Source organism: Puntigrus tetrazona, chromosome 6 (assembly GCF_018831695.1).
Source record: "Puntigrus tetrazona isolate hp1 chromosome 6, ASM1883169v1, whole genome shotgun sequence".
Taxonomy (NCBI): Eukaryota; Metazoa; Chordata; class Actinopteri; order Cypriniformes; family Cyprinidae; genus Puntigrus; species Puntigrus tetrazona.
In genome coordinates, this window is record NC_056704.1 from 20,824,734 (window position 1) to 20,844,979 (window position 20,246).

Here is a 20,246-nt window from a genome sequence, read left to right on the forward strand (position 1 = left end):
TATTTATTAATGACGAGTCAGTATTCTAAAGTGTTACCCAAAGTTTGATAAAGGATACGAAAGCACAGCAAACTAAAGTATGACTTGTGAAACAACTACCACTCAAAGACGACGAAAGGAAGAATACTGGGGCATAAACACAAGACATAAAAGGGGTAAGTGGGGCGTGAGATACTTATATTATGAAATCTTCACATTAATGAACTGAATACATGTTTGTGTAAGATTTTTATTTCAATGGGCCTTAATTAAAAGGAATTACTGCATATTTTTAGCTTTAGACCATTTAGTTTATTTGCTAATCCAAGACTGTGTAGAAATGTAAATTTCTGCAGCGATATCTGTGCAACAACATATTGCGTTGTAAACCAGTCGACATCCCTTCAGCTTTGATGTACTGTCAAGCGGATGATATATGTTTCAGATTTAGGGGGTTTGGGCTGTGCTTTGGAGCAGACACTTTAGAACAGCACCTCCATAAATAGCTGCCAGGCAAGGACATGCACTTTTTATGAGAAAGGCCCCAAATACCGACCTCAACCAAAATTACATCTCGTTCATCAGACTCTCTCTCTCTCTCTTGCTCTCTCTCATGCCCTAAAAGCTTCTTTAGCTTTGCGTCTGTGCTGTCAATGCCCGCCATTCTTATCGCTCCACAGGAGAGAATGCCAATAAAGGAGAGTGGAGTCTTAACACGAGAAGCCTCTAAAAGCCTGAAGCAACCTCCTGCCTGTTTCAGTCGACTCCACGCAGCTACCAGTGAGTTCACGCTGCTGTCAAGCAAGTCTCACCTTTACAAGCCCGCTCTCTTTTCACAGCCATCTTTCCCTGAACAAAATCTACAGCTTAAAAATTTCATGGACAGATACAAAGTTATCAGCTCATAGGGTGGCGCGAGAAAGCATTCAGGAGCATATATGAATGCGCAGTGTTAATAAACCCAGTGTTAAATTCTAAAAGCAAAAATTAGCAGAATGGGGGGGTGCTGAATAAAAAGCAGTTCTACAAAATTCTTCCATACTTGTTCTCAAAATGAAATGTATTAAATATATGGATATCAATATATATAAATTTCTACACTAAAATATTTACTTAAAAAAGCTGAATTTATTTAACTAAAACACAGTCAAAACAGCAATATTATGACATATTAAAGCACATTAAAATAGACATTATGACTGTGATATCAAAGCTTAATTTTCAACAGTCCCATGATCCTTTAGAAAGGCTCTAATATGCTGACTTGGTGCACAAAACAAAAAAAACTAAAGTAATCTTAATGACAACAAACCTTTGAAAAAGTAGTGTATTTTGTGTAATTACAATCATTATTGGGTGTATAGCTAAAAATTATAAATTGTAAGTTTTTTACATTCAAATTTCTGTTAAAGTTCTACTTGCTGTTTTCCACCTCAATTCAAATTCAGGAATTTAAAGATCATTCTCAATTAAATGATGACCCTTTGGTTAAATGACACTGGAAAACCAATGTGTTGTCATTGACATCAGACTTGGAGCAATGCATTTCAGCATGCCAAGTTTGAAAATGTGGACATATTTCTTACATAATCATACCGTATGGCTTAAAAACAATGGAACAATGGCACTTTCTGTGCTAGACAACCCCTGGTCTTTGATTTCTCAGAAAATCTTTCATATATCTTATTTTGTATCCCGCACTATAAGAAATTAGATTTTGAAGGGAAATACTTCTTTAAAGAAAATGATGGTCCTAAGTGGCAGAAAATGGCACAGGAACAGGGAATCCCCAGTGACATGCTTTAGACGACAGCTGCAAGATGAGTCTCTCTATTGCCCAAAGTGTGGAGCGAAACCGCGCATGTGTGCATAAGTGTAGAGATGCCTGACCCGAAGAAAACAGAAAGATAAGATAAATAAAAACAATGAATAGGGAGAAAAGGAAAAACAATTAAAGCAACGATGAGTGGAAGAGGAAAGGAATTTCTGTGCAATGATGAAATAAAATTTCATACACTCGACTCTCTCTCTTCCTCCATGTCTGTTTTTTTTCTGCATTATTAATGCATTTCATGTCCCTGTGCGGGCACTGCAGTAATTATGCTCATGAAACCTTAAGAATGAACAAATTTTTCTTTCTCCATCTCAGCGAATGACTCATATACTCCAACCGCAGCATGTATCTGACTGCCAGTGATTTTAATGTGTTATTTAAAAGTTTCCATTCGTCAGCCAACACTGTTCTGTTGGGGGGGATAAATAATTAACTTGTTATTTCAATTCAGCAAGGCTTAAACTGTCAAATGTACTATTGGTATTTGCAGTAGGTCTTAACAAGCACCTAATTACCTGTCACACCAAAAGCAGCAATTCAAAAATTTCACAATAACAAGCCAAGCAGTATCTCTCTCGCTCTTGTTTCTTTCTTTCTTTGTGGTTGCTAAGGTCTTTTTGGTCAAAAGAGCTCATTTCAGTCTCTAGGATATTCTACCACCTTCAGTGTAAATATATACGGTTTTTGTTTATTTCTTTGGAAAATGTTATTTTTTTGTGTGTGTGAAAATCATATGTTCAACATTAATTGGGAATATATATATATATATATATATATATATATATATATATATATATATATATATATATATATATATATATACACACTAAAATGGTAAAAAATTCTATAACACATTAGCGTTAAACACAAAATGGTATGTGTTTAAATAAAATTAAACACCAAACTGCAAATATTCAAAGTTCAAAGCTAGAATTTTTCCTCAAGAGATGAGAGCATTCTGACAGAGAGCTTGATGAATAAGAAACTGTAAGACACATATAGAGAACGTGTAAAATTGCTTTACATGTCAAGTAAAGTTTGAAATTAAGCAGGAATACAAAAACTTGAGCTTTCTTTAGTGCACAATCTTTTAGTATGCGGGAATGTCAATCAATTTCTAACGCGTATTACACATTTTCTTCTAATTATCAGTCTCCCTCACTCTTTAGTACACTTAGATCTTCAGGGAGTAGATCTGTGGAGAGTGTAATCAAGCTGTCACTGTCTTGATTCCTTAAAGCTAGCATCTGCAGCCCGTCTGCTCCTGACATCCCAGGGAATGTCAGGAAATGCCACATGGTTGGCCGCAAATTGGATGGGCTGAGCATATGGATGACAGGTAGCCAGACGTCACCACTATTTTTTTCTCATTAAGAGAATGCAGATTCATATAACTAAATGCTGCAGCATAAACCACGGAAGTGTGATTCTAAAAGTTAAATATATCTAGTTATGTTTACTTCGTGCTAAAACTATTACACAAATACTGCACATTAAAGAATTTTCAGTGACTCTTTCAGTAACTTACATTAGTTATATTTACACTAGTAGGTGACTAGTATGAGTATAATAATAAAAATATATAAATGTATATACATGTATTTTTAAAATATATACTGTATGCATGTATTTATATCTACATAATAAATAATATGTGCCTCAAATACATTAATTTGATACCCAAATTTTAACATGATTCCTCAAAAAAATTATGTTAAGTACATTTTGGTTGCTACAGTCTAGAAAGTGTTGCCCTATAAATATTACTAACAACATAAAAAGTACTATTTACTTTTGAGAAATCTGAAAAGATTTCACTCCATAAAGACATTTGTGCCATGACCTGAAAGTGGACAGTTTTCTTATTTTTCATTTGCTAAAAAAATGTAAACTATCATTCAGACAGCATAAGGCATACAGAAGAGGTTTTTGAGCAAAACTGTAGAAGCTTTAGAAATGTGCATATCAGCTATAACACAGTCGAGTTTATAGAGTTAACTGAAATAATCTCCAGGTTTTAGCATACAGCCGAATGACAGCCATAGTGTGATAAACACAATATACATGCAAATGACTCCTAATGCACATTTATGACTTGCTACATCACGGCATAATATCTGGTTATCAAGTAATTTAGCTGGAAGAAAACAAACAAGCAGATGAATAAACACAGGAGACGGGAAACAGTACCTGTATGGATACATCACTGTAGGAGCCTCCAATGACTCCGGAGATTGCAAGGGGAACATCATCATGGATGGCGTAGGATCCATCCGGACATGTGTACTCACTATCGTCCACTTTTGTAAGCGAAGCGCGCACAAATTCGAGCGACTGCTCCAGCGCATACGTGTCTTTTGAGCAAGTGTCCAGAATGTGGGCACCTAACGTTACCCCGGGCAAAATCTGATCATCTTGATTGATCCTGTCCAGGGCTAGCAGCATCGCCTCCAGTCTCTGAATCCCTCTCTGTGCATTGATACGGCCACAGTCCTGAGCCCCCTCCCCTTTTTGATGAACAGGAAACAGGCCTCCGATCACCAGGTCTCCCTCCATTATGATTTCTTTCTTGGAGGTGTCAGTGTTATAACCTGGGATAGCCAAGGCCTGGGGTGTTCTGGCCAACAGAAGCAGCAGTAGAGTGAGATGAAGCGGCCAGGAGGGGCCTTGACCTCTGAAATGAGCTGACCTCTGAGCCATGGTGAGCAAAGATCTGGATGCTTTACAGGTCGATCCCTATTTAGTCTCGCTTGTTGGAAAGGGATTGGGCTCAAGCCGTGCTAAAGGGAAGACTTCAGACGCTTCAGTGCGCTTGTAAGCAGGCGTATGTTAACTCAAGCACCACCGCCATCTCCCGCTTGTTAGCGGAGCTAGTGAAGATCACAATCTGTGGATTAAAACAGAGAAAGTGAGAATTCTGCAGATTCTATAAGTCAATTCACCCAAAATGAAAATTCTGTTATTAATTACTCACCCTCATGATGTTCCAAACCCATAAGATCTTCATTCATCTTTAGAACACTTTAGAAATAATTTTTTTATTAAATCTGTAAGCTTTCTGACGTTCTATAGACAGCAGCTGCCATGTTAAAGACCCAGAGAAGCATTAAAGACGTTGTTGAAATACTGACATCAGTGGTTCAACCTTAATTTTATGAAGCTACAAGAATACTTTGGACCTGGTCTTATAAAAGTATGTACCCCTGTGCACTTTTGTGCAACACTGTTTTTACGTGCCCTACTGCATATTTCTTCGCAGTTTCAAAGAGAAATATCCACTGAGTGACACAACACAAGTTCACAAGGCACATTTTTATTACGCTGATATAGGTATGCATTGCGGCTGTTCAGAGTTGATATATCCATGGACTTTTGCTAAAAGTTAATGCTCTATCGTGTTGGAAATATGCCCTTACACCAAATCCAACCCTAAAACTTACACAGATTTTAATTGTTTTGTTGAACCGTAGTTACACAGGATTTAAACGGGAGCTCTTTGCCTCTTAAGTACATCTTTGTAATCCATGAGCTACCGAACAAACCTACCATCTATGAAAATCCATAGATATCAAGCTGGATATGTTCAAAAGCATCCGTTTTTTTTTATATTCCAGCATATTAATATTGTTTTAAAGTCATAACATGATATTCTTAAAAAGCTAAAAAGTGCACCAAGGTACGTTTATGCCATGAGACCAGGTAGAATACTTTTTGTATGCAAAGAAAAGAAAAATAACAACTTTATACTTTATACTAACTTTAACAATTTCTTCTGTTATGTGCATTGCTGGTCAGACAGCTCTCAGATTTCATAAAAAAAAAATGTAATTTGTGTTTCGAAGTCTTACAGGTTTGGAACAACATAAGGGTCAGTATAATTAATGACAAAATGTCAACTCATTGACACAACTCTCAAACATTTCTTCACAGTCTGCTCGGTAAATTGGTAAAATAGTGGTTTATGTAATTCTTTTGTGTGGGAATCACATGAATAATTTCCGTAGCGTTGCTGAATCTGGACAGGGATTTCTGTTTCCCATCATGCTTTGCTTGGGACTGGATGGGGAGAGTAAATGTTGAAATTAAGTGTTATTTTATGTGTTTTTAAGCAAGATGAAAAAGCAGAAACTTATTAATATTTAATGTTCTGCTATGTTGGGATTTTGCAGCTTCTCTCTCATATGGTGGAGTTTTGGGGTTATAATTGAGGTTTATGAAGCTAAGTTATGAAAATATTGCTTTTCTCGAAAAAAAATGGCAACACTTCATATTTAGGTTTCATTTGTTAACATTAGTAAACTACATCAGCTACCATAAAATAAAGATACAAAGTATTTATTAATCTTACCTTATGTATTTCTAAAACGAGAACAATTATCTGCCAGTGGGCTACTATAACCTTTCTTTCTTTATAACTTTGTTTTCTCCTCAAATTCAGTTCATTAATTAATTTTAATTACAATTCGTAAAATCTAGCAATCAAGAATCTTGCTAAATTATCTATGAACCAAAAACATTTCCATAACATCAAGGGAAAAAGACAATTGCTATCATAAATAGTTATCATAAATACCAGTGTATCATTGCATTGTTAAATGTACAATGAATTGTAAAAAAACAGTCCTTATTTGAGTTATAAGACTAGTTCACACATCATTAGGATACTATCCCGACCAGGTTATTTTAAACAATTCAGCGAGCAGTTACAAAACAAAAAACTCGACTTAGAATAAGGGGAAAATGAATCATTAGCATTTGATTTATTCATTGCTTATCAGTGGTTGTAAGAGATCCCCAACTGAGAAACTCAAATGTAATTTGCTAAAATATCATAATTTGGCTGCACTGATTTTCTCTGTAACTCTCAGAATTGAATTTCTCAGAATTTCTCTGTTATTCCATCGGGCTGTTGGATTTGTTAACTCACAGCACTAGGTATGGGCTCCCTAAGGCCCCTTTCCCTTAAGCTCCTGGCTAGTCCATTGAGGGCTTTGTTCACTTGTGTATGTATGTGTGTGTGTGTGTGTGTGTGTGTTAGGCTCTCTGCTCAAGGGACAGTGTGACCATTGTAGTGTAAAGCTAGCTCGCATGAACTCATGTAGAGGATCACTATCAGACAGCTTGTAAGCTAACAGCTGCTTCACACACACACACACACACACACACACACACACACACACACACACACACACACACAAGCATCGGCAATCAGATCAGTATGTAAGTTTGCATATATTTGCACTCAGAAAGACAGCGACCTTAAAAAATGCAGTTACAGCATGCACGTCAAAACAGAATTATTTATAAAAGATTCCCCATGTAGTAAGCAAATTGACCAAAACGGCCTAGTTTTATTTCTCTCTCTTTCCTTTTTCTTTCTCTGTTATATATCAGCATGTCAATGGGGAGCATACAGTCTAATTTCACACATGCTAAAAGGTGTGGAGTATAGCTTTCGGACGCTGCGAATGATATAATTATGAGGTCTGCAGCCTCTACTCCTGGAGTGTGTGAGAAGAGCGCGTGTGTGGAGAGACTGCATGCTGAGGTGGTTATTTATTTTTACATTATGACTTTTCAACTGAACATCACTGGAATTTCAATGAGTGAAATAAAAAAATAAACTACTCTTTTTAACCTATATAAGACTGATAAGGTTAAGATTTTAAGGGGAGAATTCACTAAGAATCCATTGCACCTGCTAATACCATCATCTGGACGTTTGGTCTGAATTGTTGCGGCACCTCATTCACTAAAGGAATTATTCAAATCAGGCAACAGTCCCAACATGTTGAAGAAATTGTGCTGAATGCCATTCACGCAGCACAGTTCCCCAGTTTACAGGCCTAGTGGGAGTGTGTGGAAATGTGTGGAAGATGCTGAATCAGCGGTTTAAAATGCCAAAAGTGATCTTTATATACAGTGTGTGTATCTGTGATATATTCTTGGTTATTAACACTCTTCCATATAATACGATATTTTAAGATTAATGGAAAATACACTGAAAACAAAACAAAAAAACTGAAAACTTTCTCAAAAATCTGTGACTACTTTGTGAAACAACAGAAAGTTAGATCAGTGCAATATAAACTACTGGTTAAAAGTTTGGAATAATTACATTTTTTGTCTTTTAAAAAAAAAATTTTAAATTCCCTTCAAGGCGTTCATTGGATGTAAAAGAAAAAGTAGAAAAAAAACTAATGTTTTCTATTTTAATATTTTGTAAATACAATTAAAAAACAAACAGACCATTTAAAAATTACATTTTGTCAGTATAGTATGGCACCACGTTTCCACCAATGAAAAAAAAACTCACAATTAAACACAATTGGGATAAAAAAGTCATTACATCAAATTACAAGATGTGAGATGTAAACTAGGGAGAAAAAGTAACACTCCATTTTACTTGTACCTTGTGAATATTCAGTAATATATTATTACACTGTCTGATTAATATCTGCTAACTCTTTATTGTGATATTCTTCCAACAGACATTATAATGACTATAAGTAACTTTGCAAGCGCATGTCAACTTACTCTAACCCTAACCCTACTACTCTACTAAACTCTAAAGAGAGTAATGAGATATGTAGGTCCAACGTTACTCAAAGGAATGTGTTGAAGGGACCGTCAAAATAAACTGAAACCACCTTCTTTATTTTTTATTTTTTATTCGGTGACGGAAACGGGCTTCCATAAATCTCACATATAGAACTTACAGACTTCTGGTTTCGTAATAAAAGTGGAAAAACTGATACAGAAAACCTTAATAACCATCTCATTTAAAGAGAGCTAGATTAGCAAGATTAAAGATTAGCTATGCCCAAATATTCCAGTTTTTTTTCTTTTTAAACTTTTCTACAGCAAACTAGCTTGTCCCAGTGAAACACCATTTTGAAGAAATCAAGACTATAAATAACCTGAGGCGGAAAAATACATTGTAAATGACACTATTTCTTTTCACCAGGATGAGTGTCATAAACATCAAATGAAAAATAAAGAATAAAGAATGAACAGCCAAACAGAAGTCTAACTGACCAGCAGGAGAGAGAGTGCTTGGGAATTGGAGTGTGTGCGTGTGTGTGTGTGTGTGTGACTGTGCATCCATATCTCAACAAAATATGTGTTCATCTCACTGAGACACACACTTACTCATTAGGGTCTTCTCCCTACCCTTTGTTTCCATGGAAACTTGCCAGACAAGAGTGAAAGGAAGGAAGGGAGAGAGAGAGAGAGAGAGAGAGTGAGGCTGAAAGGGCCAATCTAGTCTGCTAGGATGAGAGTGTAGTCCCTATGGGAATTCTTGTAAAGCTGGTGTAAATTGGCTATATCTTTTTACGACATACATCCCCTGAACCGCATTTCTTAAGGATTAATACTCGCATCCCCTCGGAACCATAAAGATTATTTGAGGCCGATCTTCTCTACAACAGAATTTATTTATTGGATGATAAGCTTTTTAAGTAATATCTGACACCATATACTGTTGGTAGAGAGGAGTATTGTGAAAGTAAGATGAGGTTCTGTTGAAGTCAATCTAGGATTGCACTGCAGTGTAATGTTAAAGTGTTGAAAATGTCTCCTATTCGAGACCAGAAATCAGGCCTGGGAAAAAGGGCAAAGAAGTGAGGAGGAAAACTAATAGCAATGCAGAAATTGTAGTCAACTTGAAATACATTTTAAATACACAATGCAACATGTAGGGCAGGACTTGATTTAATATAGAGGTTATTAACTGAACTGTGAAATATTGTCTCTTTAAGGCAGGTGGTTGAAGGGGACATTTTGAAAAATAAAAATCATTGGTGGCATCAAACAGAAACGTGTTTTTGCAAAAGCAGAGCAATTTTTATATTATAATAGTAATATATATTTGATAGAAAATATGAAAAAATATTAAAGGAATACATCACCTTATGTTTTAATTTTTTTTTATTTGTATGACTTTTATCAGTCTTATCAGTGGAACGTAAAAGGAGATGTGAAAGCTGCTCTTTTCCACGACAAGTGAATAGTGACCAAGGGCTATGAAGATCTGAATAATTACTTACATAGAACTGTATGGGCTACTTTTAGGATATTGATGCGCTTATTTAGCCTTTTGGGAGCCAAAGAGGGAACCTATGGACATATTTCTTTTTATGAAAGAGTGATTTTTTTTTGTGTTCCACAGAAGAAATCAAACAACGTGATTAATGACAACATGAGGGTAATTATAAGAAGTCATTTTTGGTAAGCTATCCCTTTAAGAAAGTCAATTTTGATTTCGTGTTGACTTAAAGCTCTGTAGTTTATTTAACTAAATTATCCACAGAGATGGAAGTTACACTAGAGATATAACAATTCTCAGTAACCGCGCTAAAGTGGAATATTACATTTACATTTATTCAAATTATGTAAATACATGGCAATTAAAGACCCATAAATTTGCTTGGATATCCAGTCCAATTTTTCCCCCATCTCTTTTTTTTTTTTTTTTTTTTACTCTCCACTCCTTCGCTATCGTTTGTATCTTCCGCTTCACCAGATGGCCTCTTCAATTTGATGGCGCTGCTTTTGCCAGTCTTCAAGACTGCTCCAGCCACGCAGTGTGAAGACGCAGGGGAACTGAGAGATGCTGGCAGAGCGCGGAGGAAGAGACAGAACGCAAATAAGAGAGAGGAAGGAACGAGCAAACTTATGGAGGAGGAGGATCCTCACAAAGTGTTAATCCATTTTAGTATTTTCAATCTCACGCTGGCAAAGAGAGCAGCATGAATATGGTAATAGCACATCTAGGAGAGAGGTCATCTTTATGTAACCGCTAGGAGAGAGGAAAAAGGTAAGGGAGGAATTCCATACAACGGTTCTTCGCCGCTGATTAAAGAGGAGAAACTATGTAAATGAATTTCAGGCCACATTTTAGTCGCCGAAAAAACTACATTTACAGGGAAGCAGGGAACGTATGCTCCTGCGTGCTTCTTTACCAATCCAAGAATGCCTCTCGGCGATAACCCGTTCTCATGCGACCAACCTGTTGTGGTCCACATCACTCATCAGTTAGACTGTAATCACCGCAGTCAAATACCAAACGCTCAATTTTAAATTCCATTTGCCACAGTTAGCCATGCGATAAATGCACATTACACACTCGTAAGAAAATGACAGCTTCTCTCGGCCTCCGCTACGTTCGAGCCTCCGCCGCGCCAAGTCCGTCCTGGCAGCGATAAAGCTGAAAACAATAAACTGACAGAATTACAACTTCAGCTTCCGCTAATCGCTGGATTGCAGTACATTTTTCGACAAGCTGACAAATGTCTTTTTAATTTGGAGCGCCAAACCACAAATCCGATTCGAACAACTGTGAGTGTGAGTAATGCCACAACCCAGCAGGCGCGCCATTTGATAACCATCCAAAGACTCTGTGGCTGCTGTCCAAATGAGGTTTTGAACACCTTACTCAGGGCCCTTTGAGCAGCCACATCATCAACTACTATTTGAAGGGGAATTGCAATCAAGTGTGTACAACTGCTCACTCCAAGGGGCCAAAATGACAGACAAGGCTAAACACGTTTAATACTTTCTGGAAATCAGACTATGGAAACAATCCAATCATTCTCTTTACAGAATAAGCATTAATAAAAGATGCCTACTTCGTAAGTGTTAAATGAAATAATTAACCAATAGTTAGTTCTTAATCCACTAATATGACTGGCCAAGAAAAACGACTCAAATTTGCATATTCAATACAACAGTGCTTCTGGTGTTGTATTTATTAAATAAAAGACACATATAGATTTTCAAGGCTCAAAATATTGCCGGAGTGGAACTATAAAGGGCCACAGCGCAACTTGTCCTGATTTATGATAACTGACAATATAATAAAGCGTACTTTACCACTTCTCCATTAAAGCTTTAGAAGGTAAATAGTAGATTATAGGAGAATCACAGCCTACTGACCTTTTCACATGGGGTACTTATTATCAGATCATAGTAAGGGACAACTAACATTTAAATGACATCCATGCACTGCAGCTCGGAGACGACAGGAAATAGCAATTAAAGTGCTGCCAATCAAACTCCACACACTCCAAACGGCGGTTAAAACAACCCCACACGAGATTGGCTGCGAAATGTAATTTTCTCACTTTGTACCTTTTTTTATGTGCGCATCTGTAGTTGATTTCAACATATCGTATACACGTCTTTCTTACTGCCTATAGAGTCTTTTACAATCAAAAGGACACTAGGATTGCTTCTCCTCTGCATTCTATATGGTCTCTCCCCTCCTTCTCTAAACCTGTACATTATTCATGTCCCAGTCACTGGAGACCCATGAGCTGCCGCATACAGGGTTTCCCTTTTGCCTTTAAACGCTTTAATGCAACCCTAATACATCACATTATGCATTTATCTGACACATACTCTCAGGAGTGTGAAGTAAACACACATATGGTCTTTTCTCCCTGTAGGACAAAGTACACAGCGCAGACCCACTGTGATGAAACCCATGTCTGCCTTTAGTTCAAAGTATTTGCATTCGGTTTAGTTTTTTCTCCCTTTCTCTCAGAAGTACACAAATATATACACACGTGCCCTACTGCACAGATGCACAAAAGACAAACAGATCCTCCTGTCTCCGTGCGCGAGTCTCTCCTGGGATCTGCACGGTCGCAGAATTTCTCCGTAAGTCTTTTACCAGATGCTTGACAAGAAACACACACCATCTGCTACTGAATGTGCCTGATGCGTTCCAGGGGATCTTAGCATTACCTCAGACTGCCAGAGTGAAAATGAAGACATTCATTATTCACACACCATTTTTACCGGAAAAGTTGTTTTTTTTTTTCGACAGATTGGTGAAATTAAAAAGCTGTGAAGAAGAAGGAGAAGTGGGTTACATTCATCACTCGGTTATCAATTTGTCCATAAAGTTTAGCTAATAAAACCAAACTTTATTGAGCGATAAGAGTGAATTAAGCTGCCCCGTTTCATATAACAATCATTTAATCTGTTAATCATGTGGTAGATTAATAAAACGATGCGGGATCTGGGAGGGAGATGCGATAAGATAGACATCTGTTTAATGAAAACATTCGCTCAGCTGTCATGCCCATTGTCCGCTTGCGAAATGAATTCTGTCATCGTTTATTCGCCCTCGTGTCGTTCCGAAATATCTTCTTTTGTATTGCGCAGAAAAAAAAGTCATAAACATTTGAAATGACATGAGATTGGGAAGAGAAAGCTGGGAGCTGAGACTTTCTTGCTGTGAGGTGACAATACTCCCATTAAACCACTGTGACACCCCACTTTACACCTCCATTACTTTTACTCTCATCGTTGCCGTAACCTATCAATCACTCCCGTAGCAGAATAATCTCATAAGAGGTTAATCTGTTTCTCGACTATAAGACATTTGTCAGCATCCGTGATTTATCCTACCACCGTAAAATCTTCACCAAAAAGCTTGTCGTCCAGACTAAAAAGCCATTAGTTGATCTCTGCGTTAGCAATTCTGAGTTGTATTGTTGATCAGTTTTAAGAGCGGCTGTGTTACTCGGAGATAAGGACTAAAGAGGCACTTTTACATGGCATGGCGGTGATAACGCAGCTTTGCTGCGCTCACAGAGGCGTCTCTACTTTACTGGATCACTGAGACCTGAAGGATTGACTTTTATTTATCTCTCTCTCACTTTCCGCTGCATTTCTCTTGAATAATTCAGAAATAAATGGAAAATAATTTTAATTTGTTTAAATGAAGCAAAACACATTCTTAAAAATAAAGATGCTTAAAAGGTTCTTGACAACGATGCCATAGAAGAACAGCATTTGGTTCCACAAGAAACCTTTCTTGAAGACAGAGGTTCTTGAAAGAAACATCTTGCTCTTACTGTACCTTTTGGTAATCCGAAGAACCTTCTTTTACCACAAAGAACCTTTTGCGAAACAGAAAGGTTCTTCATGAAACCGTTTACGCCTGTGGCGTGGTAAAGCACCTTTATTTTTATCCAGTTGACCAGCAAACAAAATAAAATAATCAAATACGGTTCATCCATTCATTCACACTTTATATAAATACAAGAAGACAAGTGATTCATAACCCTTTACGATTCACTAAATAGAACCGAATCAAAAGAGTCATTTGTTCGGGAATCAGAGTACACGCTCGCCTTGTGCATGTGTTGTTCCATCCGCATGGCAAACAAAAACGGCATTAAAATCATTCAGTTGCTCGTGAAGCCGCTTTGGTTCTCGCTGAGACTGACTCTCGCGCAAGTCTTCACTGGAGAAGATAAGAGCATGTCCGGTGCGAGCTTCAATTATTTAAAACTAACCAGTCCAGCGGTTCTTCCTCTCTGTTTGCGTTTCTTTTATCTTCAAACCACGGCTTGATTTGGGGCTGTCATTCCCTAAAGCCAAACTCACACACGGTCGTTAAGCATGCGTTTATTTCAATATTCATTTTTTTTTTTTATTCCATTCATAAATAAGGACGAAATACGAAACGATTTTAAAGCTAACGGTGTTAACTCCCGTATGATGTCGTTTTAGGAGACACCAACTAGACGTGATCAAACCTGCACATGGTGATATAAAGCTGATATATAGCCTAGATATGATCACGTTTTCAGGGAGACAGCTATGAAAACCGAGGGCATAAATGAATGATTCGAGAGAAAGGTTTAGACACAGCCACAATAAAAGAAAAACTTCCCATAGACGAATTGCACAATGTTTACGGATGACATGTATATTTTAAAGGCAATGGTGTTTTTGTTAAAATGATGGATCTCGTAAATGTATTAAATAATGTTTGCAGCGTATCTCACAAGAACAACTGATACAAATAGACATCAGTGCGCGATTCATATCATTGATAATAGAGTCGTGATTGTAAATCAAATATAAATCGTATAATACGACACGTTAGAAATATGTAAGACTTCCTAATACGACTCAGGAAGTTTCAGGGCGGCGTGAAAAGTCGACAAGCTTCGACATTAATCCGTAATAAGTCCCTTTAAAGTCGTTCTAATAAGATTTTTTACTTAAACCGCCAGCAAACTTGTGATGCGTTTACGCGAAGCTGGTTAAACACATTTACTGCTTTTTCACTTCGCGAAAACTGTTGAACATGCATTCAACAAGCCAGGATTTTGCAGAAATGAAGTTGGGGTAGTGAGAGCAGGCTTTGTGTGCATCCGGAGCCGCGTTCAGACACACCCCGGAGCGGAGCGGGAGCGCGTTCACATTCAAAGCGATATGCGATGAGATGTTTTACCTGTACGATTGGTTATCTGATCTGACACTGGCTTGCATTGCCTTTTTGAAAGCGTGTCTTAACGAAAGGCGTGTGCAAATGAAAAACAATGCAATGCTTTTATTTTAAAGAAGTCATTTCTTCGTTATTATTATTAATATTTATTGATCGCGTCAAAGCGCAATGCATTTTTAAACCAACTGTTAGCAACGCTAAGTTTATCCATGTCTGCATACATGTCGCGATAACAGACCTCCAGAAAGCATATATGGTAAATTTATAATAAACGAGAATCGGAGGATAACCATCTTACCTGACCTGTCCAGTTCACCTCTCATCGACAGATTCCTGGCGGATCTACTCAAAGACATCCGATTAGAAGTGCGTATCCTCGCGTACAGTTTCGTGTTACTCTAATGTTGAATTTAAAGCATGTGGCTGAATTCCAGCAGTGGAATCCAGGTTTCATTCAGCGGGTGAAGTTTGCATCGAGCGCGCTCCTCGGAGACGCTATGCGCGCGCGGAGCTGTCCGTGGTGCTGAAAAGGCGTTGCGCGCGTCATTGGATTCCTTGAGATTTTTTGCCACCTAGACTGAATTAGCCTATCTAAAAAAACGCCAAAGAACATTCGCTGAACACAAACTTTTTTTTTTTAGTATTACAAAGCATTAAAGAAACGGATTTGAAGCGTCACGGTTTAACCTTTTATGCATAAGTTTAACGCCTAATGACGACTCCGAAAGCGCGTGTGTGCATGCGTGCGTGCTCTGATGGGATTACATTTGCACTGATTTGATGTCTAACCCTGAACGGTGAGCTCAAAATATCGACCGGATTCCTTCAACTGAAAAACAGCTCGAAAGTGGGCATGTATGCTAGACGCGTTTCCAATTCACCGACCACTGGCACAGAAACATCTACGACGAACGATCACTGACCGCGTATCGAGAAAACTACGCTGACAACAACTTGACTCAGTCTGTTCTAACTGTTCCGAGGGCCACAGAATATGTAAATAAGCCGAAAGACGTCAGAATTGTGTCGATTTTGTCTAATTGGCCAAGCACCAGCCCGCGACGGCGATGCCGGCTCGTCAGAGTCACACATCATGAGATCAATGTCCCATTTCGGGTCGATAGACAAGTTTCAACATGACACGAGTGGAAAGCGCGCGCGAGGGCACGAGCTCCCGAGCTCCCGTGAGGGTTTTTCTCAGACCGCGCGCATATCGCGTGCTGACCCTTTACGCATCGAGCCAGTCACAATCTTGCATTATCAATGTTTTACAACTCATGAGCGTGCTCGCGAAATCTGTTCAGACGTCTTGAAAATTAAATGTTACTTACAATATTGCATAGCTATTCCTAGAAGGATCCCAAACACGTTGCAAGTGACAGAGTTAGTAAATAATAAATAGATATGCAGAAGAACATATTGTGCGGTTTAGAGCAAAGTCAGACCATTTCAAGAGCAACGGATAGTTGACCCAAAGATGAAAATACAGCAATTTACTCACCAGCATGCCGTTTTGAAACCCTAATTTTCTTTCTTCTGTAGAACAGGAAAGGAGGTGCCAGGCAGAGACGTTAGGGACTGACAGCCTCGGTCACCATTCACTTTCACTGCGTCTTTTTTATACAATGAAAGTGAATAGTGACTGAAGCTATTGTACCTAACATAGAAAAGGCAGTGATCTTTTGAATTCAAAATATAGCCGAAATCGAATTCAACAATTTTACACAGCGCTGCTGTGGTGGTGAATATATTATAAATAAGATTCAGCCTCGGGTTGTTGTTCATTACGGCAGCACTATTGCAAGTGAGACACGTTTATGCAATTAGAATGCAATAAATGAAAGATACATTACTTACAAATATAGCATATACATAGCGACCACTTATTGGGCTTCCAGTGAAGATAGGTCAAAAAGAACACAACTCGAAAGTTCCTCCTTTTCTGTGCTTCACTGAGCTCACAGCAATCCTGTGACAAAGTGTTCAGAGGAGAACCTGCCGGAGCTTTAGGATAAGGCACTTATATTGATCTGTATTGTCAATGGCATCACATCATCTAAACAGATGTCAACAAAGGAGGACATTTACACCAAAGGGGATTCCTGAGGCTTAAAATAGATAATATGACACCATTCTTATCAATTAGGACTAAGAACTAAGGATATAGCATAGGGCCACAGAAAACAGAATTAGTAAAAATAATATAATACAATAAATAATAGAACTTACACAACTGTACAATTAACATATACACGACCATTTAAAGGTTTGGGGTCAGTGTGATTTTTTTTTCTGTTTGAACGAAAGAAAAATAAATCAATACTTAAAGACATTTTATAATATGACAAAACCTTTTTGTTGTTGTTGTTGTTTTTTATGTTGTCTATTTACACCATCATTACTTCAGTGTATGAAGACTGAAGTAACGATGGTGTAAATTCAGCTTTGGCGTCGCAGGAATATTTCATTTTTGCCAAAATATATTAAAATAGAAAGAGTTATTTTAACCCACCCTTTTCGATCAAATAAATGCATGATCGGTGAGCCTAAGAAACGTATTTTTAAATCAGTAAAAAAAAAAAAAATCCGACAGACCACAAAGCTCTGAATGGCACGTGTATATTTCATATCTTAGTTTACTTTAGTGAGAAAGTTGCAGTAGCTGTTAAAGTGAACACAAACCACAAACAGCTCCCATTTGCTTTTCACACACTTTATACTTTTTTGAAGAATCATATGTAAAAGGCTGATTAAGCAACTGTCAGTATCAAAAGACAAAACAGCGTATGATACAGCCGAAATTCCAATTCTGACACAGTAAAAAAAAAAAATTAAAATCCAAAGCAAACAACAGTCCATATGCTGAAAACCCTGTTTCTCTCCTAATTAGATTATGAAAAATGACAATTTTTTTTTAAATGCATGAGAGAGAAAGAGAAAATACAGCCTGATTACTTGAATATGTATGGTTTGTACTGACTTTTTCTTTTCCAAAAAAACCCCACAAACATTCCACGCAGAGGGCACAAAAACAGTCAAATTAACACACTCCAATCATTAACAACATGCACTTTTTATTCTCACTCTTTTCAGTTCTATTCTACAGCAACAGACAGCATTTGGAATGAATTATTCATGTTTCGAAGCAAACGTTACTGAATACATCATCTGTAGAACACGTTAATGAAATAAAATGTCTGATTAAGCTTCATTTAGTTGCGTTAATAGTGTTACCTCATTTTCAGAATCTGCCTGATTTACTCGCTGCCTGAACGACAATAAAGAAAGCGACATATACAATTGGTTTCCTCAGAAATAAATACAAAGCCGAAGAATAATGTGCATTTCATTAAGTCTTTAATAAAAGGTTCTGAAAGGGATAACTGCTTGTTTGCTGATAAGAAAGAAATAACTTTTGGGATATTTTAGGGATGTTAATTTCAAAGACGTAGGAAGAAGGGAAAAAAAAAAAGCCTTTGATGATTTGAAAAACACAGACAAACTTTCTCCCTCTCACACATGCACCCACACTCACATATGCGCTCATCATTCACCCACATTCCCTCTAATCCGCTTTATCCTTCACTCCTCCCTGTTCCCGATTGTTTCTCCCACCGTCATAGGCTTCTGCTGTCCATTATTGTCTTCCTCCTCCGCTTCGTTTTCCTTCTCCCCCTTCTCCTCTTCCACTTCCATGTCCAGCTCTTCAAAGGAAGAACCACTGCCCACAGACTCACTGGACCCCTTGTCCCCTCGGTCCCCATCCTCGCTTTGACCCTCTTCCTCCCCCAGGCTCGGGTGAGAGCTCTCCAGTAATGGGGCTGAGGCCTCCATCACATCCCTGCTCTCTTCAACCACTTCCTGGGTCACTGGGCTTGACTTTTTCTCCGGTTCACCTGGAACATAAAGTATATTGTATTAAGTATAATCCATTTAAATTTTGCCACTGCAACACAGAACCTCACTAGGCCGTGTTTCTTGACTACTTTTGAAGACCCTTTTATATTATTAAGAAACATTGTGAACAGACTTTGGTTAGAAATTTGGTTAGAATTTACTCTTCCTCAGGTTGTCCTGGATGTAGATGAATTTGTTTGTCCATCGGAACAGATTTAGAGATTTTTGACTTACTATATCACATGCTCACCAATGGATCTTTTGCGGTTAATGGGTGCCGTCAGAATGAGAATCTAAACAGCCAAAAACATCGCATTAATCCACTAGTAATTCACACAACTCCAGTCCATTACTTAACGTCTTAATGACATGAATTGATGTTCTGGAGTCATGTGGACTACTTGTGGATTATGATAATGTTTTTATCGGCTGTATGGACCTCATTCTGACGGCACCCATTCACTGCAACATGATCCAATGGTGAGCAAGCGACGTAATGCTAAATTTCTCCAAAGAAGAATCAAATCCATGAAGAATCAAAATCTTATACATCCTAGATAACCTGACGATGAGTAAATTTGCATCATGTTTTAGTAAGAACTAAGAAAAAGTGCTTCTTTCAAGAATTACTAAAGGTTTTTGGGGAACCGAAAAGAGTTCCTACATGAAACTGCTGTGAAACCCCGCTCTTGGAATTTTAAACAGTATAAATGATTTTTAAAAATGAGCTAATAAAAGTTTAAAACTTAGATTACAAAACAAAAAAAAAGGAAAATGGCAGTTTAAAGTCCTGCTGTTGACGATGATAGCCTTCGGGGATCCTTTAATGGCATTTCAGCATCAGAGGGTTACAGTCATTTACTAACAGCAGTATAATTGCAAGAAGCTGTGCTGTTATCGTGACACACACCAGGTGAGAGCTATAATTGCCAAAAAGCTAAATATAAGCTAAAACAACCCCCAAAGGCTGTGTTTGAGCCAAATTAAAAAATGCCTCCAAAGGGATTTCAAATATTTAACTCAGAATTAAAGGTGAAGCTTCAGTAAACAGCTGTGATTCTGTTGGGGGAAAAAGGAATTCCTAAAAGAGAAATAGAAGCTTTATGAATCGAGTTTTGTGGTCACCGCTGCAGTTAAAGCAGCCGTTCACATTTGAAGTACTAGTTATATTATTATGGCTGTAAATAGGTTAAACAGACCAACAAAAACCTTTACAAAAAGACTACATTTATTGGATTTTTCAATCGTTACTGGAAGAAAAAAACAAAAAGGAAACAAGTA

The 20,246-nt window shown here is 37.7% G+C and overlaps 2 protein-coding genes across 4 annotated transcripts in view; both read right to left on the minus strand.

Annotated features, from left to right (window-relative positions):
- The window catches only part of grm2a (glutamate receptor, metabotropic 2a), a 34,629-nt gene extending 17,971 nt beyond the window's left edge, over positions 1-16,658 (minus strand). Inside the window, exons 1-2 of one of the 3 annotated variants that reach the window (XM_043242943.1) lie at positions 16,570-16,658; positions 4,004-4,700 (exon numbers count right to left, since the gene is read on the minus strand). In XM_043242943.1, the coding sequence (XP_043098878.1) occupies positions 4,004-4,513 (510 nt within the window). In that variant the 5' untranslated portion in view covers positions 4,514-4,700; positions 16,570-16,658. Of the gene's footprint in view, positions 1-4,003; positions 4,701-15,366; positions 16,350-16,569 lie in introns of those variants that run through there. The other 2 variants (XM_043242944.1, XM_043242942.1) reach the window with 2 other exon arrangements.
- Positions 16,659-18,122: 1,464 nt separating this feature from the next.
- Positions 18,123-20,246, minus strand: part of tex264a (testis expressed 264, ER-phagy receptor a) — a 57,336-nt gene continuing 55,212 nt past the window's right edge. Inside the window, exon 4 of the mRNA XM_043242886.1 lies at positions 18,123-18,964. Coding sequence (XP_043098821.1) covers positions 18,651-18,964 — 314 coding nt within the window. The 3' untranslated portion in view covers positions 18,123-18,650. The remainder of the gene's footprint in view (positions 18,965-20,246) is intronic.